Source organism: Lycorma delicatula, chromosome 4, assembly GCF_047948215.1.
Source record: "Lycorma delicatula isolate Av1 chromosome 4, ASM4794821v1, whole genome shotgun sequence".
Classification (NCBI taxonomy): Eukaryota; Metazoa; Arthropoda; class Insecta; order Hemiptera; family Fulgoridae; genus Lycorma; species Lycorma delicatula.
In genome coordinates, this window is record NC_134458.1 from 64821604 (window position 1) to 64847838 (window position 26235).

Consider the following 26235-nt stretch of genomic DNA (forward strand, 5'->3'; position numbering starts at 1 on the left):
ACGTGAGGTTATAAATCAAATTTACAGTTTATTAATAGTATATTTAAGTAAAAGAAAAGAAAAAAATAGAAGGAGAAGGAAAAGAGAAATAACAAGCTGCAGTGTGAGAGTAAAGGGTGCTATGAAATATAACATTAATTAATTAATCTATCAAGCATAAAAATATTTTATTGGTGTTTTTAAATTTTATAAAGCGGTTTACAAATGGATCAATAATTGTGTTCAATTTATTATATAGTCTTAACGCTTTTAACAAATAGGAGTTATTATGAGATTTTTCCCAGTAAACAGAATGCAAAATAAAATTCCTGGTTAAGAAACATAAATATTTGATAAACTAGCAACTTTTAGGATGTGAACATATCTATTTAAAATATTATATAAACATACCAACTTCCTAACTGATCTGAAAGCCTTTACAGTCTGAACATTGAAGAGAAATCATAGGGTGTTCTCAGTTACGATATTTAAGGGTAATTGACACTGAACTTCTTTTATTACACACTTGTAACTTGTAACCAAGTTGCTAGTGTAGACACACACATATATCCTTCCTGACATTTACAGTTACTTTCTCATTTCAAGGATCAGGAGAATATCGTAGCTCTCCTTTTCAAGGATCAGGAAAATCAGAATATCTTAGATCTCCAGTATGTTAACCATCAAGTATTACTCCTTAAGTCGCTAATGACTAATTGTTGATGTGACTATAAAAAAAAAGAAAAAAGTACTTTTCCACATCCTGCTGTACAATCAGATCAGCCACTTTTTTTTTGATAATTAATATATTTTCCTAAGATTCTTGATTATCTGGTTTTGATCTTTGTAACTGTTGAGTTTTTAATGATCAACGATTTACGATATTGTAAATTTTCCCCTGACTTCTTAGGATAGGAGTTAAATGACAGACAGACCCGAAATGATTTTTCAGGTACAATAGCCATGCTGAAATCTTTCAGTCACTCATTAATCATATTTTTAAGAATTAAAAAATTAAATTACATAGATATCCTCCATAAGAATCGATGTGAGTTGTTACATTTTTTGGTATGTATTTGTGTACTAAGTATGCGTTTTACATGTGCATGAATGAAAGTTCTTGTTTTGTCTATTTATATGTTGATCTAATTTGAAAATTTTTCTGGAATCATATTTTTCAGGATGGATTTGGCCCATTGACATTTGAAGGTAATGAACATTGCCACAGTCCGGTACAGAACACTTACAATAAACTTGCCTGGAAGCAGTTAATTGCTGCTACTACTGTGTGCCTTATTTTCATGGTTTGTTTATTTATTAATTTCAAACATTTTATTTTTAACTTAATAATTTATTAATATTACTTTTATTTTTGGGGTTAATATCTTAATATCTACAATATTTATGTTTCTGTATGATGGCACAGAAAGTTAGCTCATCAGGAACAAGACTGATGAGTATTGCAACATATTACTTAAGGTTTGTAATAACCTTAAGAGAATAACATTCAGGTGAAAAGTTTTGAATAGATGTACACAAAAAACAAACTTTTTTTTGTATATTAATGTGAGAAGTTCATTTATTTGGCTATAAATGACTGGATTTCTCTGTGCTTGTCTTTGTTCCAGCGATGATTTATCTGGAGCTAAGTAGAGAGTATGAAGATGAAGATGGGATAAAGAAATTATGATATGCCCATTAAAACAGTGTTATAAATACTAAGTAAAATTGTAAATAATAGAAATAATGATTTTGGGACGATAAACCACATTCATTGTAGCTTTATAGCTTCTAACATCTGAAGTGTCTTGGGGGAGTAGAATCTGAAAGTTGAATGGTGTGAGTAAGGATAAACTTTTGAGGTCCAAAGCTTCATTATAAACAGTTTATAATGAATTTTAAATAAATATTGTAATATTATTATTTAAATAATATTACAATAATTTGATGAATTTTAAATAATATTGCAGATTACTGATGTCAAACATAGGCCTGGTAGTTTCCTTGCATGCGTCAGTTAGGGGCTAATAACTGTGCCACATAAAAAAAAATAAATAAATCACATTAAAAGAATTTAAAAAAAAAAGATTGAAATTATGTCTTAATCTTTTTCCCTTTGTCAAATATATTATCTAAACAATGTGGTTTGCATCAAATAGTGCCCTGATATATTATGTAATATTTTCATGCAAAAGAATTAAGACCACATTAATTTGAGTGATATGATTGTGACATTAGATTTTATTTAAGGAAAGCATTCAGCAAAATTTTTATTTGTACTGATTTCAGAGGGTTAGCAAAAGGAAAAGTAATTTATTTGCTCAAAAGGATTGGTTTTTCCTCTTACACTTATTTTGTGGTTCAATCTAATTCATGATTATTTTATCATTTGATGGGGGTGTACCTGCAACTTCATAATTGTGTATTTTTTTTAAAAAAGGAGCAATTTTAGATTAGGTAGAAAATATAATTTTTGCTTCTAGGAAAAGCAAGTAGCCTTATGGTTAGTTCTAACTACAATGGTGTAAGGTATACTTGCAGATGATGATGAATTTAAGTATATATAAAATGATATACTTGTTATTCACTTGATGAATTTTAAATAATACTAATTTAATAACCCTCAATCTTTGTAATCCTTATTTAACATGCTCTTATCCATTTAAGAATATTTTAAATAGTGAAGAAGAAATGCATTTCCAAAAATATTAAACATTTTTGTCTAATATTGAAGGAAATTTTTAAGCACTTTGAGAGAAAAGGTTTGCTAGTTCTAATTTACAGGCAGTGTCAGTCAAAAATGTGATAACAGATTGTAAAACTTATAGGCAGGCGGTGATACTACAATGATCATGCTGGTAGTTGCATGCAAGAGAGATGTGAAACATCTATCTCTGACAAACTGTCTGTTTGTAAAAATGTTGACTTGTCGCAATGTGGCTTCTATGGAAGTTGATAGAACTCTTGCTCAAAACTTTTACAGGGATGTTATGGAGACATGTAGGTTTGGCACATGTGCAAACGGTACCGAAATACAGCAGCACACCGAATTCCTGTACTCATTATATACAATTTCATGTAACTTTCTTACATAGTTTTAGTATTGATGACCTTGTGGTAAATTGAAGGATGATACATTCAAAGTTATAAGGGTTGCATAAACAAGCTGGTATCTGCTATATACTCATTTCTTATTAATTGAAAGTTGTAACAAATTTTCTGAAGTTATACTAAAAAAAATGGCATACATACAGGTTGACAGACATAAATTCTAAAAATGGAACAAAAATGCAACAGAATTGTTTAAGGATTTAAAAAGTTTCACTGTTCAGATTAAGGAATTTATTGATAATCCAGATTTATGTTGCAGTAATTACAATATATTGTTTTATTAAAATGTTAAAAGAAGAGCAGAATACTTATATTTAAAAAAGTATTTATACATTAGTATTGCAAAACATTGCTTAATTTATAACATGAATTTGATGGTTGTGTTCCCTCTGTTAACAAAATTTAAATGCAACTGAAATTTAGAATATTTAATAAAACACTAGAGTGGATAAAAAGTCTAGATTGAAGTAAAGATTAATGGCTTAATATTTAAAAATAAATTTTTGTTTATATTCATTTTTTTTAAACTTATTGATATTTTATAATTGTTTTTATACAATTGCCTAAAAAGGAGTGTTATGTAGTTAGGGTAGCTCCCACGATATTCTGTTGAGTGCTCAGCATCTCCTGTGATAGCAGTTTGTAACTGCTATCACAGCAGGAGGCTATAGGACTGTTTTACATGAGGCAGTTCTAGGTATCGCAGGTGTTTAACCAATTGACGACCTTGTGTCAGAATGTCAGTTATGTTACGCTGTAAAGAAGTCAAATGAAATGACAGCACATTATATTCAGGAAATAGAGGAGGAAGGTTTTAGTATTTGGCAGGACAGGTGGAATGAGACAACAGATGTGGTATACGCATGGTCTCTTTCCAGACATAAGGTGTTTGAAGTCACTTCATGGATTTCTCCGAACTGGTATATGACTCAATTCCTTTAGGGCATGGGTGCATTTCAGGACAGGCTGGCTTGATTTGGCTTGACTGACTCGGGTCATTGTCCTCAATACTTAATATCGGATGATGCTTATCATGTTTTGTACATCTGCTCAAAATATGAAATTAGGCGTGCTGAGGTTGTCAGGAAGCTTGAGGGTATTGGTTCAAGTTTGGATCTGCTGGCTAACTGGAAAGCTAGAGATGAGTGGTGCATTGTTGAAAGATTTTTAAGGTTTTTGGTGCTTGAAAGGATTGCAGAGGCTGTTAAGTGTAGAATAGTAGCCTGGTTGGCTAGGGACCCGTTTGGGTGCTTTTCCACCTGAGTAGGTGCATTCAGCAATTGTGCCCAGTTGTTGTTTGTTATGTTTGTGGCTTGATTTGTAGGTAATTTTGAATGCTTTGGTATGGTAGGTCAAAATTGTGATGTGGTAAACAATTTTTGAGGGTATGAGATTAATATTTTGTTATAGCTCAATTTGTACATTTTTATTCGCTATCAGTTTTCCAATTTGGTTTAGTTGAGTTTGAAAAAATATCTTTTGTTAGTTGATGGGTTTCAACACCAATGGAAATGCCTTTCAAGGCATTACTGATGACTGAACTATGTACTGATGACTGAAATATGTAATTAGGTATTGAGGATCTAGAAGATGACCTCCAGTAAAGCTCATCAGGGCTAGGAAGGGGCGGTGTGGTGACTGGGATTGTCACAAGGCAGGTGTGTTCCCGTGTGGGGTAAGGATGGTGTATGTATATATGTTTTTTGTTTTACCATAGTAGCTCCGATTTAGATGTATGACCCTGCATTGGAATCCTTATATTACCAGGAGTAGTACCATAGCCTAAATAAATAAATAAATAAATAAATATATATATATATATATATATATAGTAGTGGAGATTTGTGTTGAAACATAAACTTTAATGAATTGAATTAATGAACTGTGAAATTTGAGCCTCTATCGCTGTGTTAGCTGGCTTTGAACTGAATGATTCAAATCAATCAAATGAATAATATTAGAAAAATAATGGAATTAAATTTACATTAAATAAAATAAAATAATATTAAGTAAATTTAAAAAATTCAGTTTAGTAATAATGGGCTTCCCATGGGGACTGTGTGTGAGGCTTCAGTGGTGAGGTGATGCAGACACTTCATACCAAGGCTAGACCAATTATCACCATCAGCTGGTAGCAAATGGGGTGCTCCTGGGGCGCTTTTTTTTTGGGAGGTGCATTGGGATGCCTTTATAATATCTCTGCAAACAGTTGTCTGATTTTCAAAATTCAAATGGGGTATTTGTTAGTAGGTTGAAGGCTAACTTTTACATGCATCAGGTACACTTGAACAGATCACGGTTATTTGGAAATGTTATATGTTTACAACTGATCTTCTGATTTTCAAAATTCAAATGGTGTATTTGTTAGTCTAATACAAAACTGATACACTCTGAAAAGTCGAGTGGAGTGGCCTGTGCTACGCCGAGACCAGCTTGAACCCAGTAAGCTCCCACCAACAGTCTTGTAAAGTTTGATGACAATATGATTAGAGGTAATGCTGTCAGCATTGGATTGAGGATCGAGCTCACTATTGTTGAAATTGATGCTTTAGGGGGGCCGGCCAAAGTGGAACGGTGTATGCTGCCACTAATATTGTACTGGGTTGTGACGGTGCATAAACTACAAGGGACTACCCTTAGAGCTGTTGTAAATCTGAGCACTCACATACTTTGTCCAAGGACCAGACCTATGTAGCACTGAGTTGCATGAGACAATTTGAGAGTTTTGTGATTAATTGTTTAGATCCCTGAAAATTTCTGTGTGATCCACACTATAAAAAGTCTCTTGAGAAACTCAATCGCTTGGAAGATCTGAAAGTTTAGATTGTATTTGCCAATTAAATAAATAAATTGAAATGTTAATAGTTTCCTCATTTGCTCAGTATGTAAAATACATTATATCCTTAAGTTTAATACAAGGTATGGAAATTAAGAACTAAACATCATTATGCAGTATTCAATAAAATAAAATAATGGGTGACCAATCAACTTCCAGACAATTTTAATTTGTCTAAATATATTTTTCATGTTGTACAAATATCAGGGATTTAAGGTTATGTAATAATTAAAAGGTCTCACAAAGTCTTACAGCAGTAAGAACATTTTATCCTTCAATAAAAATATTTAAGTGCAGTTGGGGGATGGGGCTCTGAATAGTAATTGTCCTATATTAAAAAGCTTTGAATAGTAATTTTTTTTTGCAGTCATGTTTGTTAATCTTTACAGTTTTTATTATTTATTTGATTTTATAATTTATGTATACCTGTTTGAGCGAGCTTTTATGTATAATCTTTAATTTTGATAGTTTTATGTTATTATTATAAATTTAGTATATTATTTTTCAGTTTTTCTCAGCTCTTGAGATGAAGCTATTGGAGTTGTAGCTTAATTTAATTAAAAAAATAATTATAATCTTTAATTTTCTGTTTATCATTATAAAGTGAAATAAACATTTTCATTTTCCAAAAATAAATAATAAATGCATAAAAGAAAAAAAAATTAACAATTAAATAAGCAAGTATAAATTCATCAGATAACAGTATTTCAATAAATGATCGTGATGTTAAAACTAAGACGAGATACTTTTATTTACCAACAACCTGAATTTCCTCACCTTATAATGCTATTTTTCTTTTTTTGATTCTCTCCCCCAATTACAAAAAATTATAATTTTTTATATAAGCAAGTTTAATCTCAGATTCCACATACTCAAAAATACACAAATAAACATTAAAGAACATCTTTTTTTACTCTAATAATATCCATAAAAAATGTTCTGCATTGGTAAATTCTGTTTTTAATTTCAGGTGGCAGAAGTTGTTGGTGGATATCTTGCAGGTAGCCTGGCAATAATGACCGATGCTGCTCACCTTTTGTCTGATTTTGTTGGACTTCTTGTTAGTTTATTTGCTGTGTGGATTGCTAGGCAAACTCCAACGAAGCGCCTCACTTTCGGTTACTACCGTGTTGGTGAGTAGGTCTAAAGTTAATCATTCTTTTTTTTTTAAATTATAAAACTGAAAAGAGAAGTTATTTCATATGGTACATGTTAAAAGTAACATATTTTATTATTCTAGTTATCTTTATTGTTCTGTTTTTTCTCACACTTTATTTCTGCTGCATTATTGAGTTTTTCATGTTTAATAAATGTTTCTCTCTTACTTTTTCTACAATTATATTTGTAATACAACTCAATGTAGGTAGTATTTGTAAGTTTTAAAAAATTATCTTTTGAAATATTGTGTTATTTGCAAGAAGTTTACAGTTTATCTTTAACATCATGTGTACATATATATACATACATACACACATGTATATGCCTATTTTCTCTCTTACACATAACTAACAGCATAAACATTGTACACGCCTATAAATTTTCAATCTATCACATTTTTGACTGACTGCCTGTAAATTAGAACTTTAAAAATGTTCTCAAAGTGCTTAAAAATTCCCTTCAAAGTATGACAAACACATTTAATTTGTTTAGAAATACATTCTTCACTATTTAAAATAGTCTTAAATGGCTAAGAGCATGTTAAATAAGGATTACAAAGATTTAGGGTTATATAATTTGTATTATTTAAAATTCATCACATGAATAACAAGTATATTATTTTATATGTACTTAAATTTATCATCATCTGCAAGTATACACCTTACACCATTTGTAGTTAAAACTGACTGTATGGCTATTCCTTGCAATCCCAAGTGACATCTATCACTCTCAACTCCATTCTCAACTAGATTCTATTTTTCAATCTATTGTTCAAGTCATCAGTACTGAAGGCACGATGCTTTTCCTAGAAGTGAAAATTATACTTTCTACCTTATCTAAACTGGCTCCTTCTTTTAAACATACAAATATGAAGTTGCAGGTACTTCCCATTAAATGATAAAATAATAATAAACTATGTTGAACCACAAAGTAAGTGTAAGAGGAAAAACCAATCCTTTTGAGCAAATAAATTACTTTTCTGTCTGCTAAGCCTGTGAAATTAGTACAAATAAAAATATTGCAGAATGCTTTTCTTAAATTCTAATGTCACAGTCATAAGATCATTCTATTAAAATGGTCTTTTGCATGAAAATACTGCATAATATATCAGGCCACTCTTTGATGCAAACCATATTGTTTAAATAAAATATTTGACTAAGGAAAAAAGTTTAAGACATAATTTCAGCATTATTTCAATAATTTCTGGCATGTCATAACTCATCTGTGGTGCAGTTTTTCCAAGTCTTGTTAAAATAAACTAAAACAGACAGCAACACTAGTGTAATTTGCTTTACAAAAATATCCACAAGATCAGGATAAGTCGCAGTCATAGGAATTGTTGCAGCTTGTGTAAAAGATCTTTTACAGAGTTATTTTGGTGATAATTTAATTTGCTTTGAAGTAATAATTTTTTGCAGAACTTTTGTCTCCTGGATCACAGTTCATGTTAAAAATAGTCGATTCTTTGACCTTCAGGAATGTTGTCCATTGCAACGTAGCGCTGAATGAATTTTTTGCCTCCAGGAGCATATAGCTTCTTTTGAGCAAATTTTAGTAGAAACATTGACATTTGAAGCTACATATTGCTAGTGGTGCATATAAAAAACATAAGATGATAAATTCAAGCATGAAAACTCTCTGTTAACATAGGCTTCCTAAAAGTTAAAATATTGACAGCAAGGGTAAAACTCTTCTGTTGAAACATCAATGATTCCTTGAGCTAAAAAGCCGTTTAATGATTTCATCTTCTGTAAAATGAAAGAGATTCACTTAAATCTACAAGCTTCTACATTACTAAGCAGTCTCAATGATTGAACATTATTGATTTATTTGTTAAATAAGCCTGTAGTAGTTTTCATAGTGTCTTTGACAAGATGTCCAGTGAACATAGCAGTTCATTTTGCAATAACAAAGGGATTAATTTAGAAAATATTCCATCATGTTGTTTTGCAACTATCTAGTATTTTGGAGTTGGACCATTATGCAGCGACTCTTCTGCTTTGGAGTTTAAAGCTTTTTTCTTATCACCACACGAGCATCAAAGAGTTCCGAAGAAGGATCTTTGGCTTCAGGGTTGAAGGTGTCAGATGTATTGTATCACAAATTATTAAATCTTAGCTACGTTCAAAATAAATTATCTTCCTTTATATGTAAAGTGCTAACATTTGCAGATGTATATAGTTCTTTTGTACTACAGTAGATTTCTGTTTTCTCTTGTTTATAATATACACTAAATGCATTATGTATTTATTTACAGAAGTTCTGAGTGCATTACTGAGTGTTACAGTGATATGGATTCTTACTGGTGTGTTTATATACATTGCTGTGTTGCGAATTAGGCATTTAGATTTCAAAATAAATGCTAACACAATGATAATAGTATCTGTTCTTGGGATTCTTGTTAATATTGTGTAAGTTGTATCAGATTTATTATTTATTAATTCTTTTGTAGTGATATTTTATAATCACTCCACTTTGATAGTTGCAGTATCAAAAATAAAATTATCTAAAGTATATTATTACCTTTAATGGTTGTTGTAATATACATCACATTTGGAATTTGGTATACAAGGTACATCAGTTGTACAAGATTATAACCTACAAAAAAGAAGAAGCAGTATTTCATATTTATACAATTTTACATGTTATTCTAGTTTGTTTTGTTTACATTTAGGTACTTATCAGAGCTTGCATAGGCTTTATATCGTCATGCACAGGAAGATATACACTTATCAATATTAATTTTATTGACCATTTCTTTAACAAAACATTGCTTTCAAAGAAATGGGAGATCAGTAGGTTGTTACAGATGAAAGTAAGATTCTGGTTTAAATGTATCTGCTGCTGCTGTTGTGCTCTATTTCGCCATGACAACGGTTTAGTGATCAGCTGTTGTAGAATATTATTTCTTACCATTTATTGCACATCTATACTATTTAATGATAGACTTTTTGTTTTATGTGTCTCAGTATCTATTTCCTGATCAAAACCGTTGCATTGTAAAATCATAACATTGCATGTTTTTAAATGACTAATTTTTTTTCACTTGGGGGCATCATTTGTCTCTATCATTCTGATGAATACAGTTTACTGTACTGTCAAACCAAACCACTTTAACATTATATTAAAAAAATATATATACCTTTACTTTGTTATTGTAGTAAAACTGTTGATCTTACATGATTTTACTTGCCAGTCAGTTTAAGAGGCTACTATAATTGTTTTTAGAAGAGATAAATTAAATGCATGTCGACATGTGAACTAATTTTTTATAACTTCATTGAACTGACATTAAGAGTCAACTTTTCAAACACTGGCTTCATAATAAACCTGCATTTTTTATTTTGCATAAGTACTTAATTTTATCAACACCATTGCAAAAGGAAAAAAGTTCCACTTTTTTTTAAGTAATAAATAATCAAACCTAGCATGATGGTAAGTGAAATAAATATAATGATAAAAAAGATTTTATGACTTCATGAGAACCTTATATTTTATACTGTAAAGGACATCTGTCAAAAAATAGCACATTAAAAAAATGGTTACTAAGGGAAAATGTACAGATGTATCTGTGGTATATAGGAGTACAGCATGAACCAACTGCATGTTTAAAGAGGTTATTTTTGTGTGGGTACCCAGTCAAACCTCTAGTGGAGTAAAATCTTATTTGACAGGTTTTTTGCAAATAAAATTTTCTTTTGTCTTTTTAGGGTTAAAAAATTAGGAAAATAACAATTATAACACAGTTTTTATTAAAAAACTATGATTCTATTGAATATTTATATGTAGTTACACTGTGTAACCACTATCCCATTAACACTTTATAATAATATTTCTTAGCAACTACTTATTTTGTATGAAAATCATTGAAGATTGTTTTCTTGGTTCTTAAACACAGTTATGTTGTAAACATCACATTACTATTTGGATCATTCTGGGGTCTTCTTGGTGCTGCAATATCCATACCTGTGTGGTTTATCTGTTTGTTGTGGTTGATGACTGCTTGAATGTAGAATGTAGCCTGATATTAATTTCTACACAGGATTTTTTTTGAGGCAGAAATGTAATGCTTGGTTCTAAGTTATTTGTAAAAACTTTTCTTTTTTGGAGCAAAGATTGCTTTGCATATTTCTCTTCTGAAGTCTTTATTTGTGAACTGCTTCATGTCAGTTTCTTTGTGTATAATAAAAGCATGTGTTACACAACAATCAATAAAATAATCTCATCCACCATTTTTTACTCTTCCTGTCCACCACATTATCACTTTTAAATTTATCAAATTTGTCCTCAAAATTCATATGATAATTGTAATGTTGCACAGAAAGTGGATATTGAAATGATTTTAGCTCTTCCTTCTTCTTTGTCTGCTGATGACAGAAAATCTGAAGGGTCATGAGCTCAGCTCAATACATTCACAATTTTGCTGTCTTTCCACCTATATAATTGAGTCTAGTACTGCTTACTGTAAAAGAGAAGAAATAAAATTTTTATTTGTTTTAAAATGTTTTTTTTATTTTCTAGATATAACTATCCTTTTTTGTTACGATTAACAGTTCCTTAGGCAAAACTTTTCTCAGCTTTTAGTTTTTCATATAGCTGAATTGATGAAAAAAAGAAAAAATATATCTATCCAACACATTTATTAGATTTAAAACAACCCTTTTTAAGTTTTCCCCCTTAAAAAATTGAAATTTCAGCTTATAAGTTTTCATCACATAACATCCAGATTTTAAAATCCCTTTTTAGGTTTATCTCTTGTGAATTGTTTTATGGAGAAGCATCCATTGAATTTCACCGTACTCTCATCAATAGCGACTTTCCAACACTGTTTATAACATTCAGTAAAAGTAAGAAAGTTAATAAATGGATATATTTTATATTCATTTTTTAGGCAAAACCTAATTGTCATTCAGATGTAAATGACTCAATAAAAAACTGAATCGTTTAACAAATATCTGTTTGAAAATATAACTGTCAAGCTTGTACTCATCTAGAGACCAATAATTGTGATAGCTAAATTTTTTTGTTAATTGACATATATAAATTAATGGCTAAAATGCACTGAATTTCTTCAGTATTGCTAGATTAAAATAGTTTATATTTTTTTGTTTGCATATAGATTTGTACGGAATTCGATTTCTGACAATATTTTATAATTTACAAAAAAATAAAAAGCTTTTATAAGGATCTGGAGATGGTATTTTTTAACAGTCAGCTGCACAAAAATAATCTTTAACTGTTGTAGATGTCAGATAGTATCGCTAGTATTCCAACAGAATTTATTGTTTGCTGCATCCTCATACAACTTCTGTATCATCTACATCTAAATTAAACTTGTCAACTAAATTTCCTGAAGAAACATCAATAGTCCAATTTTTGAGATCCAGTTCTTTTGTACTATCTTCAGATTCAGGATCAAGATCACTCATAACACTTTCTCCATCCGATGGTATTCCATTATCCATCAAGTCCTTTAAAATTTTTTATGGTTCAGTTTTGATACCATTTTTTTTAGGTTAACACAAATGTCACTCAAAGGCAGCAGTTACATGGTGTAACTTCCAAAAAAATAGTCACTGTTCATAAGTATATAATAGTTTATAAGAAAAAGATATTATAATAGTTAACAAACTGATAAATGAGTATGCATTATGGTAACTAACACAGAATGAACAAGTTTTTTAGCAGATCACAAATTAAACCGATGTAACAGTACATGACTTGTAAACAAAGAAAGAGAGTGCAGAAAGAGGAGTGCATGGTCACTTACACTTCAGCTGGCAGATTTCTGTATTGTATTTTACTTATTAGCTACTGCCCTTTAGTTGATCACAAAAATTCAGGTGATTACATTGTGTGACTACTGTCTCATAGAGTCCACCACTGAAGTGGTTACGCTGGAAGTTGTCTGACTGGCAAAGAGTTAAGTTAGTGATATGAGTTGGATGTCTGAATGAAGAGTATAAGGTAATATGTTGTGTTTACGATAGTTTTTTGAGAGAATCGGCATCCAACAAGAAGTACATAAGGCATGTGTATAAAATATATTTATTTATGTAAACTATGTAAGTTGAACAGCATGTGGAGTATATAAGAACATTTATAGCATTTACACTTGTTAAAAAAATAGTCTCCATTTAATGGCTCTTAAATTGCATTTTATCAGAACTTAGAAGAAGAGGTGAAGAAATGTGGTGGAAAATGAAATCAGATAATTTCTGTCCAAAATCTGTTAATTTATTGCATTATCGTTAAAAAATTTTTTCACATTTACTGTGCTCAAATTTATTAATAAATTGAGGATCACATTCTTTAATCATAGAAATAGGGGAAAAGTTGCACAGTTTTGGGCTGTATGAGCGTGAAAGTAGTTCTGGTACAGGATTTTTTTTTTTAATTTCTGTGCTTACTAATTATTGCATGACAGAGTCGTGTGAGGTCATCATATCGGATAATCAACAAATTATTTTGCAGATGTTCTGTTAATTTTTTTTGTTACAAATCAGAAGGTATAAGTTTATCCAATTTTGTCAGTTTCTATCTGTTGAATTTTGTAAACACATATATGTATCAGAAAAATTGTCACCAATCTTCTTTTACTGAATAATTGAATTGAAAGTTTTAGATTAATTTGCGTTAGTAGGTGCCTAAATATGAGCCTTCCCACAAAATATTTGTAGGTATTGACTCGGAATATTTAATTTATATAGAGGATTTATTAATGATAAATACCTTTCTGATTTTTTTCTCTATTTTTTTATAGGATGGGCTTATTACTTCATGGGACATGTTTTAGAAGCCACAATCACAGTCACAGCAGAAGAGATAATAATATAAATGTTCGAGCTGCTATTATTCATGTTATGGGTGATTTCATTCAAAGCATTGGTGTTTTTGTATCTGCTGTAATTATAAAATTTCATGTTAGTCTTGATTTTACATTTTTATTTTATTTTTATATGCTAAATTTACAATAAAATTTGGTGACTACCAAGAATGTTGAAAACTTTTTGGATATGAACAAACTAATAATTAATAATTAATTTTATTACTACCAGTGTGATGGTATATATAATCTACGAATTATAATTGCAGCTATGTCCATGTGTAATTTGTCAGTATTGGGGTCATAGTATTTCCGTCAGTGAGATTTGGGATATATATAGGATTTCATGAACCTAGACATAATTATTTTAAAATTGTCGCCCAAGAGTAGAGCCACATATTCGCTTAAATTTTTGTGAGATGGATTATGCCCCAAAAAGGACTTTTCAAATCACATTTAAAAACATCAACAAAAATTACTTAGAAAAGTATAATATAACAATTTAGTTGATGTAACTCCAGACAACCTCAACACAGTAAATAATCAGCCTATTGCAAAGTCATCTATAAAACTGCATAATTAAGATAAAATTGCTCACTTTATAATATTCACCTTTATAATTCCTGAAAAAAAACACATGAAAACAAGCACACTATACTTGTATCTGTCTATCTAAGTGCTGCTGAATTTATTCAGAAACACAGTATATCACTTTTCATTAATATTAGTTACTTATATACTTTATTTTCAATTGTGTACAGTGTTATGATGGTGTGTGAAGAGGCTGAATTCAGAACTCAAATGAAATTATAATAAAATATTACTCTATTAATTTAGGTATAAAGATTATTTATTTTATCATATCAGAAACTATTTATTAAGGGATTATTTCAAATCTGAACTTTGATTATGTAGTAAAGGAGTAAAATATTATATAATTATATAGCATTAGGCTATTTAATTTAATAATACACAAACACATATGCACATTTTAGAAAATCTAGAATATAATTTGGAATGTATTCTCAAAAATTATAGTTCAGATAAGCATGTGCTCTTGCATACCTGCTCACACATTTTTTTCATTGCTGTTATTTATGGTTTGATACTTTTTCTCGTTCTTCTCTATTCCACAGGTAAACTTGAATTACTTGTTACATCTATTTCTCATTTATTAGCCTATCACATATTTTGAAATCTTTTCCCTTATAATTTATATTCATCACACTTCCAGTGTCATTGAAATTAACCTGAAAGTGATTATAATAGTTCTTTTTTTATTCTTGATTTATACTGTAACTATTTCTGTGCACTTAAATTTTAACACTATCTTTTGACATCAGTTTCATATGCTGTATCGCTGTATTACTCTTTTTTCTAAAAAATTCTTATTAATATGTATATCTATATGACTGACTTTCCTGTGTATTTACTGTTTTCTTTAATTAAATTATTGGATTTTTATAAAATATAGTAAACTTTTCTTAAATCCTAGATCTGTTTATTTCTTTGTATGATCACATTATTTATTGTAATAAAGCTCTCCTCTGAATATCAAAATATTATCTCCCATATGTCATTCATCCAGTTATTTCTGTGCTGAATTTTTAATTTAATGTGTTTCTTATTGGAATAAGTAAAATAAATACATGGATGATTCTAGGTTGAAATAAGAAGCTACCTCTGTATATGAGTAAATTCATTAATTTAAATTTTAATTAAAGGCGGTAAGATAATGTATCATAAATGTTTAAAATAATATTTAGTGATGAGAACTGTTTACTTTACAGGGGGAACATAACAGGAAAACCACTAAATTGTTCATTTATACCAGGTGAGCAACTTCAAACCGAACCGCTACAAACTAAACACGGTTGTGACATGTAACATTTTTATGAATGAAATGAAAATGTGAATTAAATTAAATTTTGTATTTACATTAGTAAAAATTTTCATATATACCATATTTTTCAAGTTGTTCAAGTGTGCGCCTTGCAGAGCGATGCACTTTTGTGCCTTAGGGAGTATATTGAAAGTCATCTGATGCAAAATGTCATCATGACATCAGTTTTTTGTTGAACATTTGCTTTCAGTTCATCGATGATCTGGGGATTTTATTCATAAATTTTATCCATCAGATAAGTTCAACAACTTAATGTCTCTAGGAAGCATGGAGGCCACTACCCTCTGCTAACAGTTCTGTAAAAGCTGCATGAATGCTTCTTAGTGAATGATTTGATGTGCGAGACACGTTGCTCTGTCTTTTAAAAAGAAGCCATACATACTCTTTTTCACATTTGTTAACTAAGTGTAGATTTCTTCAAAGGTTATACAATACACTTCTGGTATATATAGTCTGATTAAAAATTATTGGTCCCACTGTACAATCACCAGAAACAGCACATTATACACAGATTCTCTCATAAACTGAACACTCAAATATCAGGTGAGGATTTTCAGTCATCTGATAATCTGGTGTTGTGCGAATTAACATGCCCAGATAAATGAAACCATGTCTTTTCTGACATAAAATACAGCATTAGGTCTATCTATCCATTGACAGTGTTTTTGTGAAGCCAATCGCAATAATTAAAAGGTTACAGTTTGTCTGTTCTTGTAAGTTGTTGGACAGTTGTTACATGATATGGTTTCAAATTTAAATCATGAAGAATGTTACAGCAAGATGTGCATTTTACTCTGCTTTGTTGTGATAACTTGCTGTGAACTTGCATATAGATTTATTCAGACTGGCAGAAGTTCTTCTTGAATACTGTCTATGACCTCTGGAGTCTTAACAAGTCACCTATTTTATTTTGTGATTAAAACAGACTTTTGTATGCCATTTTTTAACTGAAAACCTTATGCTATTTTGATGTGATACTGGCATTCAGAAGTTTTGCCACGAATATTTCATGCATTTCTTGAAAGGATTCAGAACATACATAAACTTCCATTATAGCAACCCTTTACTCAATTGAATAAAGCATTTTAGAAAATCACATCTGTAAAGAATGAAACTATACTGCACTGAATCATGAACAGTTTACAACTGACAACAATAGATGAGAAGTAACTTACCCAACCAATAATGACATTAGTAGTGGCACCAGCATTATAAGTGACATTCAAATAATGGAAGATCAAGCCAGCTCGGTATATATTTATAAAACATGTTATGAAGTACTTAGTTATGCAACTACATACCACAACTTTATAAAGCTTGCAGAGCTTTGGAAATGGCTCGGAGTGCCTTTTTTTTTGTTATTGCAATGAGTATTATAATATGCCTGCTGATCATAAATCTGACATTCATTGTCGATCAACTGATAGAAAAACTATTTTAAGGGGATAAAACAACTGAAATTATAATTACTGTGAAAATCCCACATTTGAATTAACAAAAGGGATAAAACAATTTTGAATGATATCTTATGATAATGTGAGTCCAGACTTCATGTAATGTTCCTTGAGGAATTCATGCTAAACAGATATGATTCCTCATGATCTATTGAAAGGAGGAACCAAAAGATGGCATTTGACACAGTTAATCAGTCCATCTGTGATTATATTTCCAAGTTGGTTGAAAGGGAAAATAAGAGAATGCATCAAAACCCAATATTAAAATCGATAATGCTTTACATTTAAAAAAATTTCTGGGCGCAAAGCATTTTATTTTACTAAAAACTATAACTGAAACTGTATACAATCACAAAATTTTGAAAGAAATCCATTGAAAAATAAAAAAATCAGCTACGTTGAAAAAACCAGGTTTTTGAGTTTTTAGTTCTTCAAATGTGTTTTATCTGTATTAGCATTACAGGCTGTATTTACTTGTATAAAATTACAGGGGAAATGCATATTTCAAAGTTATAAGATAGAAAATTGAATACCATAAAACAGTTCTTAGACTAAATTATTTCACTTATACACCTACACAAAAATTTAGCTAGTGTGATGTGGCAAACATAATGGATGCAAACCTTTATTATATTTTCTACATTGAAAAGTTGACCTGCATTGCAAACTGAACAGTTCATTTCTCTCTTGAACGGTTTTTTCCAAAAAGATTTGAAAATTCCCTCTAGCATGTCCATCTTTTAGCATATTAGGCGTTGCAACAGCCCTGCCAGTACTAGTTGGAGAATTTTGTTCACTACTATGCGTTGGCCAATCATGAGACAATTCTTCAATAATTGAAATAATAAAACTCAATCTTTCAAGGGGTTTGCCTGTGTTTTCTTTATACAAGATGTAACAATTCAGCATCATTCTATCAATGATATTGAAAGTAATTTTTTCCAAGCCTTTTTGGAACGTCTTTCTTGTAAATATTGATCCAACATTTTATCACCTACATCGATCCCCCTCCCTCATATAGTCACTGTAATTTCTTGTCATAGTCGGTTTGTTTGTTATTTTTATATAAGTTCCAGATATGCTTATTAAACTATTGTATACAAATTTCATTTGAATCTTTTATGTAATTTCTTGAAGATTATATACAAGCCTTTCTTTCACTAATTTACTCCACATTTATGATCAGGAAAATTGAAGAAAATTAAATATTTGAGAAGGAATATAAGCTCAAAAAATTTTCGACTTAAGTTCAAAATTTTTATTTACATGTGAAGTCAGTGAAAAAGTTGTGATTAAAAGTTATTGTTTAAACTGGTTTTTTGTTATTGAATAAGATTTTGCAACTTTTTATCCATATCTATGTTGAAATTTTCTTGTAAGGGAAGAGTGATTTATCTGATTTTTTCTTCAGACCCCCCCCCCCTGACTTTTATCATAAATTAGTTTTGTTATCTGGAAAGACTGTTCTAAGTTTGTGTTTTGCAATCTCTGAGATTTATCAAAATTGGCTGTGATATCTAACAAAATTATCTCTTAATTTATTATTCATGGGTATATTAATCGAATGATTACTTTGACTTGTAATTGTTTATCATAATGGTAAATGTTCAGAAGGAGATTCATTGATGCTTAATGAATGTATTTTTCCATTGACTTGAAAAAGAAAAGATAGTATCTCAAAACCATAAATTTTCTGTTTAATTGGTGTTTGTAAATAATGCATGGTATTAAATTACATTTAGTATAAAAATGTGAAATATCTTTCAATATCTAGAACTAGAAAACAAAACAGTTTTGGATCTTTGTTAATATGAAATTTTTTCTTTATATTGATCTGTAGAATGCATTTCTGAAATATGTATTTTCTTCATGGGATCATGTTAATATCACATTCTAAAATATAAAATCTATTGCTGAATTAAAATTTATCTTAATGTAAAATTTTTTATTGTTATTATTTATTTTACAGCCAGAAGCGAAAATAGTTGATCCAATTTGTACATTCTTTTTTTCGTTGATTGTACTAGCAACAACTATGAATGTATTATCAGATAGCATTTGGGTGCTGCTTGAAGGATTTCCATCACATATTAATTACCTCACTCTAGTACAAGCTCTTTCATCTTTAGACGGTGTTGAATCTCTGCACTCATTACATGTCTGGTGCTTAACTCCAGGGCAGTATGTATTAAGTGTTCACCTTGCTGTTGGTAAGTTAATGACATTATTATTATTTTAATAATACTGTAATCACATATTGATAAATACATTGAAATGTAAAATTTGTGCTATTTTTAATGTAAAAATTTGACAGGTTTTAGAAACTGATTCTGTTTATGAATATTTTCCAGTAGAAATTTAATTATAGCTCTTTTGGTTTCTAATTATAACCTCTGCTTAGTTACTTAAACAATAATCATATGTGTTCAAACACTCGAGAAGACATTACTTGTTACACTCTTGATTGAGTAACCAGTCAGTGTGAAATATCAATGAATTTCCACAATTAGAAAATATTGGAAAATTTCTCAAATAGACGTAACATTCCTAATTGCATGGATAGAATTCTGCTTAGTAATAACAATAGTAGTATTTTTATTGCCCATAAAGCAAAATTTATGGGCGTTTAATTAGATGAGAAATTCTTGTGGAATTGATTGATTTGATTTCATTTGTAATAAAATCAAAGTGTACTGTTTTACTTTGAAGCATTTTAAAGAAATGCTAAGATTGTCATCATTATTAAATAATTATTTTGCTTTAATTTATTCCCATCTAAAATCTTCATCAAAAAGTCAGAATGAGTTTTTAAGACACAAAAATGGGCTATCATATCTTCATCTGGCACTGATAAGTATGAATTGTGTGGAACGATATTTAGAAAGTTAATTATTTTAACTTATCCTTGTGTTTATATTTATAATTGTGTGATCTTTGCTGAAGTGAATAGTGACTTATTCTTTAAAAAAAAATAACAATATTCATCTCTATCAAACCAAATAACAGAATTGTTTTTGTATAATTCAACACAAAATTTCAGCTTATGAGAAAGAGCATCCTCATGCTCCTTATTATGCTTCCATCGCCAGTTTTAATAAATTATCCTGTTGAAAAATTTTCATACCAGTTTATTACAGAAGAATATATACATGGAAAAAGCCAGGTGATACTGCAAGGTATCAGATAGATTATATCATGGTTAAATAAAGATTTAGAAATCAACTCGTCGACTGTAAAGCTTACCCTGGAGCAGAATTGATAATGACCATAATTTAGTGATAATGAAATGTAGATTGGGGGTTTAAAAACCTGAAGAAAAGATGTCAGATGAATCTGTGGAATTTAAGAAAAGCTTGAGGAAGAGGAGGTAAAGAAGATTTTTGAGGAGGACATCACTGGAGGTCTGAATAAAAAAGGTAAGGTAGAAGAAGAATGGGAGAATGTTAAAAAGGAAATTCTTAAATCAGCAGAAGCGAACTTAGGCAGAACAAAGAGAACTGGTAGAAAACCTTGAATTTCAAACGATATATTGCAGCTGATGGATTAACATAGAAAATATAAGAATACTAGTGACGAAGAAAGTAAAAGGAACTATCGACAATTAGTAAACCAATCAATTCAACCAGAAATTTTTCAATTGTAAACCGGAAGTGCAAACTAGCAAAAGAAGAGTGGATTAAAGAAAGGTGTTCAGAAATGGAAAGAGAAATGATCATTGGTAAAGTAGACTGAGCATACAGGAAAGTTAAGGATAACTTTGTGGTGCATAAATTAAAATCTAATAATGTATTAAACAAAGATGGTACACCAATGTATAACACAAAAGGAAAGGTCGATAAGTGGGTGGAATATATTGAAGAGTTATGTGGAGAAAATGGTGTTGTAGAGGAAGAAAATGAAGTTGAAGAGGATGAAAGAGAAGAAACAATACTGAGATCTGAATTTAAGAGAGCATTAAAAGATTTGAATGGCAGAAAAGCTCCTGGAATAGACGGAATACCTGCAGAATTACTGTGCAGTGGAGGTGAGGAAGTGATAGATAGATTATACAAACTGCTGTGTAATATTTACAAAAAAGGGGAAGTTCCATCAAACTTCAAAAAGTGTTATAGTCATGATATCAGAGATAGCAGGAGCAGATAAATGTGAAGAATACAGAACAATTAGCTTAACTAGTCGTGCATCAAAAATTGTAATTAGAATTTTGTACAGAAGAATTGAGAGGAGAGTGGAAGAAGTACTAGGAGAAGAACAATTTGGTTTCAGGAACAGTATAGGGACAAGGCAAGCAATTTTAGTGCTCAGATTAATAGTAGAAGGAAGATTAAAGAAAAACAAACGAACATACTTGGCATTTATACACCTAGAAAAGGCATTCGATAACGTAGACTGGAATAAAATGTTCAGCATGTTTAAAAAATTAGGGTTCAAATACAGAGATAGAAGAAAGGTTGCTAACATTTACAGGAACCAAACAGCAACAGTAATAATCGAAGAACATAAGAAGTCATAATAGAAAAGGGAGTTCGACAAGGATGTTCCCTATCCTCGTTACTGTTTAGTCTTTACAAAGAACTAGCAATTAATGACGTTACAAAACAATTTAGATCCAGAGTAACAGTACAAGGTGAAAAGATAAAGAAAGTACAATTTGCTGATATAGTAATTCTAGCTGAGAGTAAAAAGGATTTAGAAGAAACTGTGAACGTCATGGATAAGAACTAACGTATGAAAATAAACAAGAACAAAACGAAAGTAATGAAGTGTAATAGAAATAATGAAGATGGACCACTGAATTTACAAATAGGAAGAGAAAAGATTATGGAGGTAGAAGAATTTTGTTATTTGGGAAGTAGAATTACTAAAGATGGACGAAGCAAGAGTGATATAAAATGCTGAATAACACAGGCGAAACGAGCCTTCAGTCAGAAATATAATTTGTTTACATCAAAAATTAATTTAAACATCAGGAAAAAATTTTTAAAGTATGTGTTTTGGAGTGTAGCTTTATATGGAAGTGAAACTTGGACGATCGGAGTACCTGAGAAGAAAAGATTAGAAGCTTTTGAAATGTGGTGCTACAGGATGATGTTAAGAATCAGATGGGTGGATAAAGTGACAAATGAAGAGGTGTTGTGGAAAATTGACGAAGAAAGAAGCATTTTAAAAAGTATAGTTAAAAGAAGAGACAGACTTATAGGCCACATATTAAGGCATCCTGGAATAGTTGCTTTTATATTAGAGGAACAGGTAGGTGGGAAAAATTGTGCAGGAAGGCAACGTTTGGAATATATAAAACAAATTGTTAGGGATGTAGGCTGTAGGGGATATACCAAAATGAAACGACTAGCACTAGATAGAGTATCTTGGAGAGCTGCATCAAACCAGTGAAATGACTGAAGACAAAAAAAAAACAGTTTATTTAAAGTGCAGTTAAAAGATTTTCTTTTACAGAAACAGTATTACTCAGTAGATTAAATTTCTAATCAAGGTTAATTAATAATATAAATAAAAAACAAAATTTCTGTGCATCCTGTTCAGCATGTATAAAAATTTGTGCTCAAAATAATTTTCAACTGCTCTTTCTGAATTGAGAATATTTTGTTTTATTTTTTTGTATTTATATACCTTAACATTAATTTATGTATTTGTTTATAAATAATATAAACTTTAATCCCATTTTTTATCTTATGATTTCTCTTTTTATATTTATAATTTTTCTTATAATGTTATATATGTAATTATTAAGTAACGATCAGAATAAAAGATTTATTTTATGTACTAAAAAGTACACATAAAATTTAATTTTCTGAAGAAGCAAGAATAATTTTTATCTATGTTGACTTCATTCTTTTCAATATAGAGGTAAAAAGGAGGTTAAAAGTAGTTTGCTATGTGCACCCGGAAAGTAGTTAGTGAGTGAGCTGAGTTCCCAGTAACTGTTATAAGTTTAAGTCATAAGTAAGCTTGAAAGTTTAAAAAAAGAAAGTTTTATCTGATCTTGAACGCTTTATTTTAAATTAATTCTTAATTATTTTTATTATATTAATTAAAATAATGCATATTACTATATAATATTTAAGGGATTTATTACCTGGTGAATTGTTTTTTCGTCATATCTTTATTTATAATTTTGTAAGGGTTTTCATATTGAGGAAATTATTGGGTACTTAAAAAAAGTTAATGGGACTGTGGAAATTAGCTTGTTTCCAGTAGATGTTAACCAGTTTTCTTTTTGGTAGGTAACTTAGTGTTTCCACTGTATAGGTCAGTATTGATGGAATGTGTTTTAAGTAGGTGCAGGGTTGTTCGTTTAAGTACAAAGAATATAGTATAGTATAAAGTATACTTTGTACTATTTCCAGAATTTAAGTTGGTTAAACGTACTATGCATTTGAAATGTCTTACGCTTGATTTAATGAGGAGTATATCAAGAAAAATAAGTTTCTAAAATTAACTAAAGTCACTTTTTCCTCTTAATTTAGTATTTTATATTTATATAAAAGAAAGCTATCATATATTTTCAGTACCATTTTTTAATTTTATCAATTACATTACTGACCATTTAAAACACAGTACAAAAAATACATAAAAAAATTATATAAAGAATAATAAAGTATAAAAGAAAAAAAAATGGCTAAATTTGCATGAGATTTCACCTGAAATTCTAGGCTTTTTCAAGTGTGAAAAAATGTACGCACGAACACATAACATTGCTGACTAAACTGGACTGGTCAGCCACACAACCAATACTTGGATAAGAGTTATAGGTAACACACCTACTCTAGCAACTACTACCATCTCCTGGTATAATTAAATCCTACTGGTTCTTCCATCTGATTTAGTCAATTCATTCACATTATTGATATCCCCCCCCCCCCCACCAATCAGGTATATTGAGATTTATCCCCACCTAACTATTATCCTCGAATAACGAAATATTTCTTACTATTAATAATTATTGTAAAATTGAAGCAGTTTTGTTAATTAGACCTGTAGTGTCTGGTTTCTGATGTGGTATCACATTATTGATGTATGTCATTTTAAGATGAGCCTCTTTGTTGACATTACTTTCTCTTTCATAATATTTTCTTTATCAAAATTTAATTTATGTTCTTTTCTTTCAAATGTTTTCATAAAGTTATAACTTCCTTACTTGTAATTTGTGTTTTTCTGACTTCATAAATATTGCATGATTTGTGCAATTTATTTTCCATTGCAATTTCTATACAGCATAATATAGGCTACATTTGATGAACTGAATATTTCAGTTAAGAAACTAAAAATGCTGATTTAACAAATCAGCAAGATTTAAGACAACTTAGAATAACAAACATTTTAGACTATTTAGGTTAGTGCATAAAACACGTAAAAATTTATGGGTAAATTACACAAATAATATTTTTTGTGAATTGTTATCAGTTACTGGAAAACAGAAAAGCTGTAAGAAATTGTGATTTATATCTTTCTGAGGCTCTTGCATTTCATTGGAATCTGAAGAAAAGATCTAGAATGATTATTATCCTCTATTCATTACTGCTCTTGAAGCTGGTTAGATTTGGTATTGACTAAATCGTATCTAATAACCATTAAACATATTTTCTAAAAATAAAATCTTGACGCCATTCTTACACTAAAACACAGTTTTACTTTAAAATACTGTTTCTGTAATCATATGCAACAAACAACGCAAGATGCACCCGGATGCATTACCTGACATATCCATTTACTACATGGACCCAAGCTCCTTATATTTTCAGTATGAAAGAAAGGGGCAAGGTATTTAAGTATGTGATTTACTGCCTACATTGTTACTACTATATTCTACTTTTGAGTAAAAGCACACATCTAACTAGCTTATTTAGTGCAGTTAATAGCTGCAGCTACTTGCACAAAGACCACTCATAAAGCATTTCTTATACTAATTCATTCTGCCATTACTGTAATGGTAGAGCGAACGTTCCTTTAGATTACTTTGAGTTTGATGTGAACAGACACTTGTGAACATAATAAAAAAAGGTTATGATCATCCAAGAAACCTTTTGTAGAAATTCAACATCTTATTTTAATTGCCAAAGCACCCTGGTAAAATTTTATTATAATGAACATAAAGTACAGAAATTCACCTTGCATTCCAAGTACTTTCTCTTTTAATAAGCCTAACAATAAAAATAGAAAAACACATTGATTTTATATTAACAAGTACTGAATTTGGCACTTTCTTTTATTTTCTGTTATTACAATAGAAGTGGTTTTATTCTGTTATTGTAACGTGGTATTTTTTATGAAATACACTATATACTTTACAATTAACATTTTCTGGATTATATCTGACAATTCTCATTTCTGTGGTATTATAAAGGTTAAAAAATTGTAAATGAAGTGAGAATTTTGAGCATTTTCTAGAAATCAGATCACTATGCGTATTCTGTATTACTAAATGATGTAGTGACGTAGTTTTCATTATAACCAAAGGTTTTTATAATTTAAAGAAATTTCATATGAATGCATTTATGAAAAACCAATGAATTCCTCCATTGTGTTTGTATAATTTTTTTAGAGTTTTTTATTATCAATACTATAATTTTTTTTCTGATAATAATATCCAGATTAATAGATCCACCTTAGTAGTAAAAATTCAAGAAATATTTTACATTGATAATGTATATTATTTATATTTAATTACATACAACATGAATATTTTGTATTTTGAACTTTTACCTAGTTGTATAATTTAAAAATTAATATTTTTATGATGGAAGTACCTGAAGAAAAGTGTTTCACATAGATTAAGAATATATCATTTAGGTAAGAGTATCGTTAAATTCTTACTGCTTAGGTGAATTCATTTTGTGTAATAGATAATATACAATTATTAATAATTACACTGATAGACACAAAAATAATTGTTTAATGTTTCTCTAAGTGTGATATCATTTCTTGAATTTGCTTTTTTGTATACATTACA

At 29.8% G+C, this 26235-nt stretch overlaps 1 protein-coding gene across 1 annotated transcript in view; it reads left to right on the top strand.

Moving 5' to 3' along the window:
* The window catches only part of LOC142323483 (proton-coupled zinc antiporter SLC30A2-like), a 47184-nt gene that overhangs the window by 8376 nt on the left and 12573 nt on the right, over positions 1-26235 (top strand). Inside the window, exons 2-6 of the mRNA XM_075363193.1 lie at positions 1161-1283; positions 6897-7059; positions 9342-9495; positions 13848-14007; positions 19237-19477. Coding sequence (XP_075219308.1) covers positions 1161-1283; positions 6897-7059; positions 9342-9495; positions 13848-14007; positions 19237-19477 — 841 coding nt within the window. The remainder of the gene's footprint in view (positions 1-1160; positions 1284-6896; positions 7060-9341; positions 9496-13847; positions 14008-19236; positions 19478-26235) is intronic.